This window comes from Trichosurus vulpecula, chromosome 9, assembly GCF_011100635.1.
Source record: "Trichosurus vulpecula isolate mTriVul1 chromosome 9, mTriVul1.pri, whole genome shotgun sequence".
Classification (NCBI taxonomy): domain Eukaryota; kingdom Metazoa; phylum Chordata; class Mammalia; order Diprotodontia; family Phalangeridae; genus Trichosurus; species Trichosurus vulpecula.
Genome location: NC_050581.1, coordinates 37,440,047 through 37,457,150, shown reverse-complemented (window position 1 = coordinate 37,457,150; position 17,104 = coordinate 37,440,047). Strand labels below are relative to the sequence as shown.

At 39.1% G+C, this 17,104-nt stretch overlaps 1 protein-coding gene across 2 annotated transcripts in view; it reads left to right on the top strand.

Annotated features, from left to right (window-relative positions):
• Window positions 1–2,461: 2,461 nt before the first annotated feature.
• The window catches only part of LOC118831883 (COBW domain-containing protein 1-like), a 60,443-nt gene continuing 45,800 nt past the window's right edge, over window positions 2,462–17,104 (top strand). For both annotated transcript variants that reach the window (XM_036739354.1, XM_036739355.1), the window contains exons 1-4: window positions 2,462–2,704; window positions 9,119–9,205; window positions 11,851–11,947; window positions 13,063–13,154. In XM_036739354.1, coding sequence (XP_036595249.1) covers window positions 2,536–2,704; window positions 9,119–9,205; window positions 11,851–11,947; window positions 13,063–13,154 — 445 coding nt within the window. In that variant the 5' untranslated portion in view covers window positions 2,462–2,535. The remainder of the gene's footprint in view (window positions 2,705–9,118; window positions 9,206–11,850; window positions 11,948–13,062; window positions 13,155–17,104) is intronic.

The window sequence follows — 17,104 nt, the reverse complement described above, 5'->3', positions numbered from 1 at the left end:
AAACAAGAGCATACACACATAGTCATACACACACACACACACACACATATACATACATATAAAGATGACAGAGAAATCCCTTATCAGTCTTTTTTTAACTATCGATTCTGAAAATTCTGCTCTTTTCTATCCAAATCAGTTACAAGAAGAACTCTTCTTTTGAAGTAATCACATGGTGGCAACATGGTAACCAGACAGGGACTTTGGCAAATGGCTCTTGATTCTACCTGAAGGAATTAGAATACTGACTTATCTAATGGTGCCCTCTTTTCCTAGTCCCAGAAGGGATTACAGCAGTGATCTAAAGGAAAGGGGGAGGCAGGGAATGAAAGAGACACAGACAGACAGACAGAGACCGAGACCGAGACAGAGAGAAAATTCCAGCTCTTGAAGGGAGTGGTAACTGAGGTTTTGAGTGGTTTTAGGAGAATGATTCTCCAGGAGTTTTCCAGAAAAGATTAAGTGACAATTGTTATATTAGATAAAGTAGAATGTTAACCCCAAATTGTGATGTATTGAGAACTTTTCACCATTCGAGTACTACGAATGTTATCTCAGAATGTCTCAGGAGGCAGCTAGGTGGCTTAGTGGATAGTCAGGAAGTCCTGAGTTCAAATGTGACACTTACTAGCTTTGTGACCCTGGGCAAGTCACTTAACCTCTGTTTGCATTAATCCACTGGAGAAGGAAATAGTAGACCACTGTAGTTTCCTTGCTAAGAAAACCCCAGGGGCAGGATGGTCCACAGGGTCCACAAAGAGTCAGACATGACTGAACAACAAAATGTCTTTTATTAGGGATATGTCCCCAACCAATGTAAGAATACAATATACTGTACTATGCATATTGGTTATCATGGTTTTCTTTCTTTTCTTTTCTTTCTTTCTTTCTTTCTTTCTTTCTTTCTTTCTTTCTTTCTTTCAAAGAATGCAAAAATAGTCCCTGCTTTCAAGAAGTTCACAGTCTTAATGGGGGAGACAACATGCAACTATATAAAAACTATATATACACACATATATGTACATATATATATATACATATATAATAGATAACTTGGAGATGATCCACAGAAGGAAGGCACTAGCAATAAGGAGGATCAGGAAAGATTTCTTCTAGAAGGTGAGATTTTAGCTGGGACTTGAAAGAAGCCAAGAGACCGATAGAATTGGAGTAGGGAGAGGGTGTCATCAGATACTACAGAAGAGGGAAGTAAGGTGTAAGAAGGTAGGAAGGGTAAATTATGAAGAGCTTTGAAATCCGAACAGATTTTGTATTTTGATCCTAGAGGGTACAGGGAGCTACTGAAGTTTATTAAAATAGAACCTGGTCTCCTGATTTCTAGGTGGGCTGTTGGAACTTAAGGCAGACAAATCTTCCTGAGTTCAAATCTGGTCACCCACACGTGCTAGTTTAATGACCCTGGGCAAGTCACTTAACCCTGTTTGCCTCAGTTTCCTCATCTGTAAAATGAGCTGGAGAAAGAAATGGCAAACCATTCCAGGATCTCTGCTCAAAAGGAGCCACAGAATCAGATATGACTGAAAAAATAACGTGAGACTGGATAGCTTGGCATCACTTTTGGGGCAGCTGGGTGCAGTGGCTTGGAGTCAGGAAGAGTCGACACTTCTGAACAACAGGTGGCACAGCTGGGCTTGGAGATAGGAAGACCTGAGATCAAATGTAGCTTCAGCCACTAGCTATGTGACTGAGCAAGTCACTTAACCACTGACTGCCTCAGTTTCCCCCAGTTATAAAATGAGGATAGTAATAGCATCTACTTTCCAGGTTTGTTGTTTAGATCAAAGAAAATCTGTAAAGGGCCTAGCCTGACATAATACATTAGAAACGTAGTAAATGCTAGCTTCCCTTCCTTTCTAGCCCAGTTCTCTCTCCAATACACCGTCACGCTATGCCTCATGGGGTTTGCAACGTTTGAAGGATTTTAAAATAGGTCATTCATTTTTCTCTTTCTCAAAAAGCGCGTTTTCTGGCTTCAAAATTTTTGGAAGCAATAATTAGGTCAGTCCACCCACACACTGCCTCATCTCCTTGGTCCAGTGCCCAGCCTACTCCCGCCTCCCACTTGCAGCTGTTACAGCTGCTACCAAGCAGCGGAGACCTCAGCGGTGCCTTCTGTGCAAAACAAAACCAAAGGGCACACACCGCCTCTACGAGCCTGCAAATCGGCCTCTCTGCACCCCCACGTCTCTTACATAGGATTCGTGGAGGAAGGGGCGTGGCCACAGGGGCGTGGCCACGCCTCGTGCCTCGTTTCGTTTTTCAGGGCGTGGCCATCAGAGAGCTAGGAGAGGAGGGGCCTCGGGGAGCAGTAGCGCACTTCCGTCTGGGAGCGTGGAGAGGCTAAACGGCCTCGGATGACGTGACTGCGTCGTTGCGTCCTCACGCACAGGCGTCGGGGGGCGGGGTCCGCGCAGCGTGCTCGACGGCGTGCTCGGCGGGAGGTTGGGGCCGTGTAAAGTCCAGCTTCTCGTACTTGTCTGTGACTCGTACCCTCCACCCACCCCTCCTGCAGTGATGCTCAGAGCAGGTGGCCCCATGGCTGGGGACGAAGAGGAGGAGGATTGCCCGGAGCTGGTCCCCATTGACGTGCAGCGGCAGCAGCGGCCAGAGGAAGAGGCGGAGAAGGAGGGGAAGCCTGACCCCCATGCTAAGATCCCGGTCACGATTATCACAGGGTATTTAGGTAATTAAGCCAGTCGCTAATTTCGGGAGCTCGGCGCTGCGGACTCACGTTAAATAACAGCGTTAATGATAATAATGCGATTATAATGCTAATTAATAATAACCACAAGAACCACGAGGGATTTGTGCCTTTTCCCTCCCTGGCGTGAAACCCTCCTTCACTCACCCCCCGGCCAGGTGTGGGAGCCGCAGCCTCCTGGCAGCCAGGTGTGGTGCAAGGAAGGAAGGAAAAAAGGAACACGTGAGATTTAAAGTCAGAGAACCTGGGTTTGGACCCCTGCTCTCCTGGCCCTCAGTTTCCCCATGTAAGATAATCAGAGTTTCTTAACGTGTGTGTGTGTGTGTGTGTGTGTGAGAGAGAGAAACATGGTCCTCTTTGAAAGTACGAGGTTTATAAATCCCGTGATTGAAGAAGACGCTAAATTTCAGAGGTTAGTGGAAAATAAAGTTGTAATATTTTTCTCCCCTATCCAAGTTCAGGGACCTGCTTTGCACCCTCACCTCCTATAAAATATATATAATATATATTACATGTGTGTAATATATATTATATATAACACATAACATATGCATATATCTAAATATATGTATGTGTGTATATGTATATATGTATGTGTGTATATGTATATGTGTGTGTGTATATATATATATATATATATATATATGTATGTGTACACACACACAACCCCCTCCCCCAGGACCAAATGATCTCTTAAGGTCCCTTCCAGCTGTTAAGTTTTAGCATCCTATGTTACAGATATCCAAAAGATAACTGACATTTATATAGTGGGGAAAATACCTTACAAATATTTTTATTAAATCTCAAAAGATAATAATAACTGACTTTAAAATATTGACAAAATACCTTAAAAGAATTCTCATTAAATCTCAACAAGAACCCAGTGAAATAGTTACTAACGGTATTGTTATCCCCATCTTAGAGGTGACAGAACTGAGGCTCAGAGATTTAAGTGACTCGCTGGAGGTCACATAACCTGCATCAAAGGCTGGGTTTGAGCTTCAGTTTTTCAGCCGCTCCGTCCAGCAATCTTGTCCACTATACTGTGTTTGTGTAAAGGTCGCTAGATTTGGTATCAGAGGACCATGGTTTGAGTCTAGGCAGCATTTCTCTGAAAATGAGGGGTTTCAGCTAGATGACCTCTAAAAGTGTCTTGTACCTGAGACCCTTGCCTTATAGTTTACTGAAAAAAAATTTTCTGAGCGCTCTTTCTTCTGATCTCACACCATTCAGATGCCTTCTGCCAATATCTCCTCCTTCACCCCTTTCTCACAAGTGAGGCGGCCCTTCTGCCAAGGCAAGTCCCTGCACAAACAATCCAATTTCGTCTCCTCTTCTACAGCAGATTGACCTCTCCATCGTCCCTGCTCATTTTATCTTTAGTCTCTCCCTCTCTGATGCCTGAAAACGTGCCTGTGGCTCCCCCGTTCTCAGAAAACCCTCGCTTGATCCATCTATCCCTTCCTCTCCCTAGATTTGTGAACTTGGGCTAACTATGTAACTGCCGCCTGCCTCGTTTGTAAAATGAAAATAAGAGGCACCTGCCTCGTAGGACTGTTGTGAGGATCCAGTGAATTAAGGTTTGCGGAGGGTTTTGCAAACTGTAAAGTGCTAAATGCTAGCTGTTATTATCATCATCCAATATCTCATCCCTTTTGTGGTTGAATTTGAGAAGACCGTCTACAATGGTTACCTCCACTCTCTTTCCACACTCTTAACTCTCCAAAGTCTGTCTTCCCTCCTCATTTAACTGAAACTCCTCTCTCCAAATTTACTAATGATCTCTTAATTGCCAAACCTGATGGCCTTTTCTCAGTCCTCATCCATCTTGACTTCTTTATGACCTTTGACATTGTCAGTCAGCCTCTTCTCTTTGACACTCTCCTCCAGATTTTTGTAACATTCTCTCTTGATTTTCCAAAACCTCTCCTTAGTCCTTGGCTGGACGTTTATCCAGGTCATATCTGATAACCAGGAGTGTCCCTCAGGGCTCTGTCTTGGGCCCTCTTCTATCTGGGATCTTTGAACTGTGGCTGAGGGCCAAATCCAAAGAATGTTGTTTTTTTATTTTTTTTAACATTTTAAAATACAGTGAAGCTTTACTTAAAAATATGAAAAACCATTCTTACCTTGGAGGCCGTAGAAAAATAGGCAATTTGCTGACCCCTGCTTTATACTATGATTATTTGGTTATTTTATCTTTAGTCTGATGATCTCATTATGCAGCCCTAACCTCTCTGCTGACCTCTAGTCTCCCAGCTCCAAATGCCCATTAGACGTCTTGAACTGGGTGTCTTGTAGACATCTCAAACACAACATGCCTGAAACTGAACTTGGTATCTTTCCTTCCAAACCCTCCCTTCTTTTTAACTTATTATCATAGAGGGTTCTACCATCCTTCCAGACCCCTAGCCTGGCAACCTAGGTATAATCCTTATCTCCACATTCTCTCACCCTCACCCCCTAATATCCAATTTGTTGTCAAGGCCTTTCAGTTGTATCTTTGTAACATCTCTAGTGTGTAGGGTCCCTTCTCACCTCTGACACGGCCACCACCCTGGTGTGGGCCATCATCACCTCACACCTAGATTATTGCAGGAGCCTATGGTGGGTCTGCCTGCCTCTCTCCCTACTCTAGGCCATTCTCCATTCAGTTGTTAAAATGATCTTTCTAAAGTGTGCAAATCTGACCATATCACCCCTTGATAAATTCCAGTGACTCCCTATTACCTCCAGGATCAGATATAAAATACTGTTTGGCATTCAGAATTCTTCATTACCTGCCCTCTCCATCCCCCTAACTCCCCCCTCCCTCCTCCCACAACCTTTCCAATCATCTTAGACCTTACACCCTCCCTCTTCATGTACTCTTTGATCCAGCGACACTGGCCTCCTTATCCTTAGTGTTCCTGGAAGAAGACCCTCCACCTCCCAACTTCTGGAGTTCACAGCCTGTCCTCGATGCCTGGAGTGTTCTCCCTCCTAGCTCTGCCTCCTGGCTTCCTTCAAGTTCCAGCTAGAACCCCACCTTCTACAAGAAGCCCCCTGGACCCTTTAGCGCTAGTGGTTATCTCCGGTTTATCCTGTGCATGAACTCGTCCTGATGTAGCTGTTTGCCTGTTGTCTCCGTTAGACTGTGAACCTCTCCAGGACAGGGACTGTTTTAAAGCTGTCTTTGTATCCCCTAGTGCTTAGGACATAATAGGCACTCAATAAATGTTTATTGACTGACTGCCTGATTCACCCAGTGCCCCTTCCAGTTCTTTGGGGAATCTCCATTTTGAGGATGGGCTCTGAGCAGGCATCTCTCATTCCCATCCCTTCCACGACCCCTCTCCTCAGCCTCAGGGCCCCCCTGTCTCCCTCGGGTGACTTCATCATCCCACCTCCAGGTTGAGGAGGGGCCCTGAGCAGCCATCCCTCCTTCTCCAGACTTTACACCACTCCCAGCTCCCCTTTTATGTGTTATCTTCTCCCATTCGAATGTAACCTCCAGGGAGCCAAGGAGCTGTCTGTTGTCTTGTATTTGTATCCCCAGCACTAGCACAGTGCCTGCTGGATGAATGCTTGGTGAGGGATTGATTGAAAAAGATGAAGACAGAAATATCTAGGTGAACCTTAATTTTAAAGAATGTCTTCCAGTTTCCCATGGAAGATATTCTTTAGAAGTAAAGAATGTTTATTGGGTGAAAAAGTTGATGATCCGTTTTATTATAACATAGTATCAAGGTGTTAGGAAGCAGAAGTTCTGGGCGCTTCACTTAAAATAGGCCCCAAACTTGTTATATTGAGGTTTGTCAACAGGCTATTCTTGGATGTAAGGTGATATTGGTACTTTGGAGATTTAACGTCATTTTCTTTGTCAAACTAGTAATGTGTGAAAATTAAAAGCATTCAGGTTTATTTCACACAAATGAGTCCTTATTTGTTGGTAAAAATACTTGTATGTAGGAAAAGCCAGAGAATTCCATAGTGTATCAAGAATAAAGTAGGGAAGAACTGATGTGAAATGGATCTTTTTTTTTAATAATAAGCTAGCCTTTAGATAGTGCTTTAAGGTTTGTAAAACTCTTTACAGACATCTGATTTTGTTCTCACAGCAGCCTGGAAAGTAGATGCTGTTATCCCATTTTATAGAGGAAGAAACTGAGGCAGACAGGTTTAGTCACTTACCCAGGACCACACAGAATCTATGACTGGATTTAAACTCAGGTCCTCCTGACTCTTAAGTCCAGCACTCATGCGCTACTCTGCCTTGCTATTCGTTAATGTTTCTTTCTCCGTTTCATCCTCTATACTATTTTTCTTGGAAATTCATGGAATCGTTTGCTTGAAGTAGGAGTTAAATCTGCTCAGAGCCCCAGAGAAGTTAAATGACTTGCCCAGGGTCATAAAGATATTCAAGGGCAGAGCCGGAATTTGAACCCAGGTACAGATGAAAACTCTTCTGATCCAGTGCTATCCTGGTCTGTGCCCTTCTGTATATTTCCTGTAGAGAGGATATACAAACTTTTAGTATTTCAGGGGTACCATTGTAGCACTTACTCGGAGCATCTGGGGTGCCCTCGTTCTTCCTGGCCTGTGTCCTTGATGACAGCTTTTGTGTCACTTCTCTCACTTGAATCTTGGTTGCAGTTACACCTGTACCCCACTTTTACCTACCATCTGTCTTTCCACTGCCCTTTGGGTTACCTGAATTTTAGCTGTTTAAAAATTTTGGTACTTCTTGACTTGCTGCATAAAATTGCAAAAAGGAAGAGAATAAATGTATAAAGAGTAATTGTATAAATTTATTAAAAATGAATTTATAAAGTGCCTATACTCATTTGATCCCCACAACAGCCCTGTGAGGGTAGGTGTTATTTCATCCTCATTTTACAGTTGAGGAAACTGAGACAAACAGGGTAAGTGACTTGCCCAGGGTGACACAACTGTGAATGCCCAAGTCTTGATTTGAACTCAGGTCTTCCTGACTCCAGCTGGTACCAGTGGTCTTTCCACTATATCATCAAGCTCCTTTGAAACCATTCTTAATCGAGTTCTTATCTGACCCACAAAACAGAATTTTTAAGTTTCAAACTGGATATTTTATTAATATGATAGTCATCTTTGCAACATGTTTACATACACTTGCACACTGTGAATGATCTGCCTCGAAAAAAAGGTGTCTAAATATGCCTGGGTGAAAATTGAGGCATATCTTTTTCTTTTATCTTAGTTTTAGGTCCTTAAAAACTATTTTTTAAGGCATTTTTAAAGGAATTATTTTAAGGCATTGGTTCTAGAGTAATTGTTACTCTAATCATCATTACCTGTGTGAATATTTTAAAATTTGAAAACATTTAAAAATTTTATTTATGTTTAGTTTTCAACATTAACTTTTATAGGATTGAGTTCTAAAATTTTTCCCCCTCTCTCGGCCCCCCCTGCCCAGCGACATGCAATCAGATATAGGCTATGCATGTACAATCATATTAAATGCGTGAAAACTTTTTTACAAGCATAGTTACACTGGGAGTTGTTTTGAGCAAGTGGATCGTAACTTTCTATTTACCCTGCTTCTTCTACACGCTAACAAATTAGGTTTATCTGCCACCTGCTGGATGAAGATAATATAGCAAGATTTTATTTTTCCGTGAATACTGTTTTCCTAACTTATATAGTATTAATACTTCCTATATAATCCTGGCACAGTTCCTAGGCATTTAATAAAAACATATTTTTAGAGTAGCAGAAATAGCACTCTCATACTGTAGCAGCTTGTCACTAAATATTTTGCTTTTTAAAATAAAATTAAATGTTAGATGTTAAATAGTGGGTCTTTAGCTTCAGATTACAGAGTGGAGAAAAGTAATTTTCCATCTTGAGAAATTATATAATACTGTCAAGGTATTATATTTCATAAGCAAGAAGAACAGAAGATGCTTTAATATTATTTGTGTTTAGGATCCCAAGATAGAAATACTTTTTCAAATAGTTTGCACTCTTAGATTGAATGCTTAGTTCCATAGGGTTGTTTGTATATTCCTGTAATAGCCTATTATTTTTATTGCATTCTCTCTCACTTTGGAGGTCCAGGTTTAGCGGAGCACAGAAGTCCATCCCGTTGGTAGTATTAATTAGGTCTTTTGGTAGACTGAAAGCATTTTGACCATTTAAAATTCGCTCAGATCTTTCCTGTGAAGTGAAACATTTTAAAGATTCAAGGTGTAGTATTTGAGCAATAAAACCAAATGAATGAAGTTCTTAAGAGCATTGAGGGCCCTAAATTGTTATGAAATAATCTCAGGATATTGATTTTTGGTTTGCGGTATTTTTTCTCTTTTTTATTGGTGGGGGTTGGAAAAAGTGAAAAATGGAGTTTGTGATGCTGAAACTAGTGTCATTTTTTCCCAGGTGCTGGAAAGACAACTCTTCTCAACTACATTCTAACTGAACAACATAACAAAAGAATAGCAGTTATTTTAAATGAGTTTGGGGAAGGTAAGTAAAGCTATAAAAACGGATATCAGAAGAATCTCGGACAGAGAGGAGTTTATCCCATAAAAATTCATATGTAAAATTAAGAACATAAGAAATGATGCAACTTCAGATGAGGATAGATTTGGAACGTTTAAATCACAGCGCAGTGCAGGTATGAGTGATTTTGTGATGTGGTGTAAAAGTTGAAGTGAAACATTGAAATTTGATTCTCACATGAAGTAACAGAAATGCATTTTTGCCTATTCTGCATTTAAGGACTAGAAATATGCTCATCTTGGGAGTTGGGGATACCGAACTCCAATCTATATCCTCAACAGGCTTATAAGATTACAATCTGTAGTAGAGATTATCACCGACCAGACTGCCCAGGCATTGGACCTACTGGCTGATCAGGCTACCCAGACCCGGGAGGCTGTACTGCAACATGGATTGGTTCTTGATTGTTTGCTAGCAGAAGAGGGAAGTGTGTGTGGGAACCTCAACCCCTCTCACTGTTGCATAAAAATAGATGATAATGGATGGGCTGTAGAAGAGATCACTAATAGTATCAAGAAACCAGCACACCTCCCAGTTCAGACATGGACCAGTCCATTCAATCCCTCTTGGTTTGATTGGTTCAAAGGTTCCTGGTGGAGTCTTCCTACTAGCATTATGTGGTCTAAGCTTGTTACCTCTATGTATACCCTGTATCGTACAATTGGCTACCAAAACTGTACAGAGTGCCATTCAGGGTATGGGGGGTGTATATTTTAATGGAGGAGGAAATGTAAAAATGTTGATTGTAAAAACAGATTATGGGAAAAATGATGAAGAATGTGAATTAATGTTAAAACAATTTGAGACTAGAAGTGACGAATAGGAAGTGTGGGAGCAAAAATCCTATTAAAAAGGAAAGGGAAGGTATTATAAGAAAAGATAGTATGGTATCTGGTTTTGCTCCCACAGAAGCTATCCACACAGGTGAGTTAACACTTATTTGTCAAGTCAGTGGCCATCCTGGTGTCAGGGAAACTAGAGAGGCCAAACTGGTTGAACCAGTTCAAGCTCATCATGTCAGTTCAAGGGTCTGGTCTTGGTCAGGGGTCCAGGCCTACTGATTTGTATAATTTGCATATGTTAAAGAGGGAAGGTAGGGGAAATAAAGAATGTAGATTAATCCTAACTCAGACGAGGAAGATCTAATTAACTTCACTTCTACTTCTGTATCCTTATTATCCTACCTATATAAACTGTATAACCTAGGAAAACTATGTAAAAAGTAAAGAATGTAAACTAACCATAACTCAAACAGGAGTGGAGGTAATGGTTCTCGCCCCCCTCCCCCCACTGCTGTATCAGTGTGTGTTCCTGCCCCCCCCCAAATAAATAAATAAAAAGAAATATGCTCATCTTGAGTTTTGTAGCCATTGTGCTCTGAGCATAATCCTTACTGTTAGCTGTAGAGAATGGCACCCTGAAAATCCTTTTCTAAAACCTTTTTTGTCAGCAGTCTAAAGGTTAAAAATTTTAAAAGAAAAATTTTCTTTTTTGTTGGTCACTAATAGTAAACTAGGTACTATACTGAATATGAAACTTATTTCTGTTTCGATTTCTGTATTTTTATTAGGAGAAAAATGAAATGAAAAATTACTTTACAATGACTGTCAGGAACCTAATGCGTTGTTTGGTGAGGGATTATTGCTTGGAAGTTGTGGGAATGCAGTTTTGTTTAAAGGTTGGAGGGCTATGCCCTAGCCAATTAACTTGAAAAATTTTTTTGCAAGCCTGGGACTTGTTGGGTACTTAGTTTTAGAAACAACGATTTAGTGAAAGGATTCTGAGGAGATGGACCAAACCAAATCAGACCAACGGCTGCTCTTCCCACTTAGTCATAGAAAGTTGATGGGGCCATTGAGAAGTTAGGAAGGACTTGAATCTGTGTCTTCAAATTCTCAAGCCAACTTTCTGTATCCTATGCCATGCTGGGTACTTGGAAAGAATAAAAAGCAGAAAACTAGATAGGCATGTTTCTTACGAGTTTGATGAGAACAGATGTCAGACCCAAATTTTCTATTCCAGAAAGAGGAAACCCATTTTCATCATATACAACAAGTAATATCTTTAAGATAGTTTCTTTAAACTCAAAGAATGGGAAGAAATGGGTACTTAGCTTAAAGAGGAAGATGTAAGTAGTATTTTTTGTGTGTGTGTACTGCTATATTAAATGTTTCGACCTTTGGGAGGAGCATAGGTTTAGATATCTGCCTTTCTAAAAACTTTGATGTTTAAGTATTTTGTTCCACATTTTTCATTTGTATATAGTAGTCTGAAGTGTTTTAGCTTTTATTTCCTCATTTTAAAAAATAACCTAGAAAAGTTATAGAACAGGTATTATCAAGAAATCTGAGCCAGTAAACTAATTTTGGCTCCAATAATATCTCCTAATGTTTTGGAAAAATTCATTTTATTTGATGTGTGGTTCAGTGTTTATTGAGTAAAAACTTAATTTTATTTTGCAATATAATCAGTATTAATAGCAGCTGGGCACAACTAGATCAACAATAAAAACACTTAGAAATCTGATTTTTAGGGAGTCGTTTTTCAGTCTTTCATTTTCACTTGGCTGATGATCAGTTTAAAGGATGTGTTGTTCCTTTGTGTCACAGGAAGTGCATTGGAGAAATCCTTAGCTGTAAGCCAAGGTGGGGAGCTGTTTGAGGAATGGTTGGAGCTTCGGAATGGTTGCCTCTGCTGCTCAGTAAAGTGAGGAATGTTTGCGTTACTTTACTTCAAGTTTGTCAACTGTGGGTTGAGTTTTAGTTAATTTTTTATTTCATTTTAGCTTTAGTACATTTTTTTATGATACTGGCTAAAGTAGTTTTCTAAGAAATAATGTAAAGTACTGATTTATTACTTGTTTTCTGCTTATTTGTTTTTTGCTAGTAGCTTAGTGCTTGAGTTTTTTGAGTATATGATGGATTTATGATACTTTAAGTTAACATTTGATTAAATTTATAATCTTTTCAGGTAACTATAATTGTTGTAGGTGTAAAAAAAAATAGTAAAACATTAGTTGTCTTTTACTCCAGCGTTATTATTATTTTTTAATCTTCTCAGAATGAGAAACAGAACCTGTCATTTTGAAACTATGAGAAATTATGATAATAGATAAACAAAGAAAATGGAGAAACACTTATTTTGTACCAGTTGTAACATTGACAGTGGTGTCAGGAGATAAGTACAATACCAATGCTAAAATTCTGTGGCATGATGAGAGATTTCCTCATTGTTGCTTTTTAAGTCAAATTTCTTATGTATAATGTAACCTTTTATTGGCAGTGTTGTTGGGCTTTCTCTGGTTAATCAAAATGTCTTTTTAAGTATGCATTTTTTTATTCTTAATATATTTATGAGGACAAAGGAGTTGATGTTAAAGCTAATGACCCTTATTCTGAATAAAATAGCTTGATATTTACTGAAAGTCTCTTGGCAAGTTACAAAATTTAAATTAAAATCTAAATTTAGTATAGCAGAAATCACTATTATCCTGTTAGTACTAATTGTATGAGTAGTATGATATCGTTTGGTATCAAAGTAGCTAAAATATGTGTTAGCCAAACAAATGAGTCCTAGTTACTATCTTAGAAAAAAAACTTGACGTTGGGGTCTTAATTTCTTTAGACTCCTGAGAACATTTCCTTAATGTATAATTTTATTGATATTGTCAAATACATGACATTTTCATAGGAGTTTTGTGGGTAAATTAATTCTTTGGAAAATTTGATTTTTTAGTTTCTAGAAATATAAAACATGTTTATAGTGGTAAGTTTTTAAATCCCATGCTACTGACCCATTTGTTATGTTTTGATTTTGTCAAGGGACAATGGCCTAAAGGCTATTGAGAATTTGATGCAGAAGAAAGGAAAATTTGACTACATACTATTAGAAACAACTGGCTTGGCAGATCCTGGTAAGAAGTGCCGTTATCAATCATCACTTTGCACTACATGGTTTCACACTGTCTGAAGACAGGTGTGCAGCAGAGGATTAACTTAAAGAGATTTCAAGGCTTCGATTGACTTTCTTACTTAGGTTTGATATAAAAATAGAAATGGATCATCTCATCTCATCGTCTCCTTTGGCAGGTGTATGTGGATTAACAAATTCTTTAATGGTCATTAATTGTCTTTAGAATGTAAATTTTTGTTGAGATCTTCGATGGGGGCAATATTGCAGAATGGGTGGTAGGATCTCTGGTTTTGAAATTTACAGGTCTCGTGTCTACTTAGTCTTTTTTTTTCACCTTTTTTTTGATGGTCTTTAGAATATAACACAGATATTTCAGGTTGTCCTTGCAGCAGCTCCTCTGCTTTAGGGACATAAAAATAATCTTGGGAGTTATTGTGCTAACGATATATAGTGGTTCTGGATTGTTCGTGTTGGGACATATTTTGTGCTTTTTGGTTAAAAGGTGGTGAATTTGGGGTATACAGTGTTATTCTTTCATTCATAGTTGGTTGGTTTTGTTTAACTTTTTTGTCATAAGTCAGAGTGCTACGGGGGCATTATTATGAAGTGATTGTGGTATAATAAAACCTGAACGCATTAATGAACCAAAAGCAGCCGGAGGAAGGAAGGAGAGAGATAAAGAGAGGGAGGGAGAGAGAAAGAGGGAATGAGAATAAGGGTATTGTTGTGAAAGCTCCACAAACAACAGCAAGAAAATGATAAATTGTGGCCTACTTCCCTGGTGGACGTCACAAATAAACATGCAATCTTAGCCTCTAAAAAAGATTTTTAAAAAAGTAGCTTTAAACAGTTCAGGCTTGCACCAACTTCTCAATAGAATGGTGAGTAAAATTTAATTAGGGCTGACTTTCTTTACTCAGTAGGAGTGTGCTTGTACAGAGTTTCCAAAATTTGTTGGTGTTAGTACTAACATCATTTCTTCTTCAAGTCTAGCCCAATTCCACTTAGGCTCATATGCCTGTGGACTGACTCACAACGCCAGCATAGAGTACCAGTTATTCAAAGAGATCGTTTGTAGAGTGGACTACACTAATGAAAAAAGAGGATGTGTTTTGTTTGAAAGAGAGCTCAAATGTAATTGATTTGTTAATAGCTGAAAAACATTGCATTATATCAAGAGTTTCATGGTTGGCACTACAGATGTCTTTGTCAAAAGACTGTTGAGTGGATGTTAAATTCATTTCCTTCAGTACTATCAATTTTGATATTCTTATAAATGAAAACCGGAGGACAAAAAGTTTTAACTAAATGTAAGGGTGCCTCCCAGGTTATCTCTGGAAATATAAATAATGGAGGTGGCAGTATTGTTTCTCTCATGAATCTGAAGGGAGCAAGAAATATTCCATGAAGGGAGGACAGCAGAAAATACAGTTCTGGAGGCAGGAAGGAGAGAGACCAATGGGTTGAAAACTATGTTTTCAAGCTATGTCTTTAGCCTAAGGTCCATAAATATCTTCTTCAAAAAAAAATGTTGGGAAGTATTGGACACAATAAGCACCAAATACCTCCACAAAAATTGAATTTGATTATCTTTTAATTGCAGTAAGTGACTTGTCACTGAAGTGAGAGTCACTTTCAAAATCAACTCTCTGTATGGTTAGATTACTGACTTCTTGGCTCAAAGATCAAAATTATTACAAAGATACAATAAGGAATAAAACTTAGAAAAATATATAACATATGATTAAAACAGATTCAACCTGACCTATTTAAATTAGTTTTTGATGCCAAAAAATCAGAACTTAATGGAGAAAAGGATGTTGACATTGATTATAACTAATTAAAATAATGTTAATAGATTGTCGTGACAGAGAGACCCTAAAAAACTGCTTGTTCTCCTTGTCAGATAAAGAGATAGGAAGCCAAGGACAACATGGTTTTGTAATGTAAATTCCCTTTTAAAATCTTAAATTTAAAATAATAATAATAATATTAACATTTATATAGCACTTATTAGCTATATACTGCTTACTTTCTTCCTCTCTCAGAGGTTGTGTAACATGGGGATTTCAAACATGTAGCTAGGTGGCACAGTGGATAGAGGTCTGGACTAGGAGTCAGGGAGACCCGACTTCAGATTCAGCCTCGGACGCTTCACTTAGCTCTGTGACACTGGACAAGTCACTTAACTTAGGCCTGCCTCGTCTTCGTCATCTGTAAAATGGGGTAGTAATAGCATCTGCCTCCCAAGGTGGTTGTGAGAATAATGTGGAATATTGGTAAAGCGCTTTGCAAACCTTAAAATACTGTATTAAACGCTAGCTATTATTTAATACTATTCATTTCTTATAAATTACTTCAGTGCTTTTTAAAAGAACTGCTTTCCATGGTGTGGAGACTCCCTCCTTGGAAGCCTATTGAAACCTCTCCGTATCTTATTAGACAGTATACTTGTTGCTGGGGCCAGCCTTATCCCTCTCCAGCAAGCTTAGCTAGATTGAGCTTTGGAGGAATCTGGTGGGATTCTTCACGGGGGCTGGACCTGAGCCTGAAGAGATTGATAACATTGACTAAGACTTGCGTTCTGTTGAGAACCTGTTGAAGACCCAGAGTCTCTTCATCCCATGATCAGAGTAGGACTGCAGTGCATACTTAGAAATTATTAGTACAAAAATGTTTTCACATAGACATAGAATCAGATCATCTGCATTGTCTTGGCTCTGCTGAGGCATGGGGCCTCGCGCTAGTCTCTTAACTTCTCTGAGCCTAGAGTAGATGCCTACACTGACAGTGTTACAGGGTTATGAGGCTCAAAGGATATAGTGCTTGTTAGAGAGCTCTGTGCACCATCAAGCTTTATGTGCCTAGTCCCCCATTGTGGTTCATGGATTTCTCTACATTTTTCCAAGTTAACTTTTTTTATACAACCTGATGAAGGTACTAATAAGATGTCAGAATTAGATGCAGTCTTCTAACAGTGATGCTTACGTCTTTAGACTGCAACAAATAGGAGATTGCTGCAAAATCCCTAAGCCGATGCAGTAATAGTAGTGATTATCACTGACATTTAGCACTTTAGGGTTTGCAAAGAGAGTCAAAATACATAACCTCATTTCATCCTCAGAACAACTCTATGAAGTAAATGCCACAGTTATCATCTCCATTTTACACATGAAGTGAAGACTAAAGAGATTAAATAAATGACCTTGAAATGTACAGCCGCTGTCTGAGGTGGACTTCAAACCCAGATCCTTCTGAATCCCAAGTCTAGTCTTGTATCCATTATCCTATACTGCCTCCCCCACTTGAGGCTTAATTAGGTCTTTTTTTTCTCACAAAAAAAGATTTGAGGTAAATAATAAAAGGTTATTAACTGTGTTTCATGTTAAGAAAATGGGGGCATAGACATGTTAAAGTGACTTTCCTGTGGTCCCACAGCTAGCAAGCATGATTTAAGACTGTGCTTCCTGACTCCCGGGTTGGACAGTCGTTTTCCTATACTATTCTGTCAAGTAAACTGTGCCAAGGAACAATTGATCGCTTCTTATTCGTCCTAACACAAATCGTCTATCATGATCCACATGTGATTTGATATATTTCATTTTGTGGAGAAAAATCAACTATGGTAGAAGGAAATTAAATTAAGAGTAATACCATGCTAAAGTAAACATATTTTTTCCTCTTGTTAATTAAAAACATACTTTTGATCAAGAAAGTGAGGAAAATTCTTATTGGCAATTCAGTTGTTTCCCATTTAGGGGACTGACACTCTCCTGTTAAAAGCTAAATAATTGTCATGGTAAAGTAATTTTCTTGAAAAGAAAGGACATTGATTCAGCCCCTGTTACTCACAAATCCTATTTCAAACAAATTGGAAAACTATTAAGCTTTTTGGGAAAAAATCAATAGATATCAGGAAGCCATTAGCTCTCTTAGCCCTTGCTGTATCTT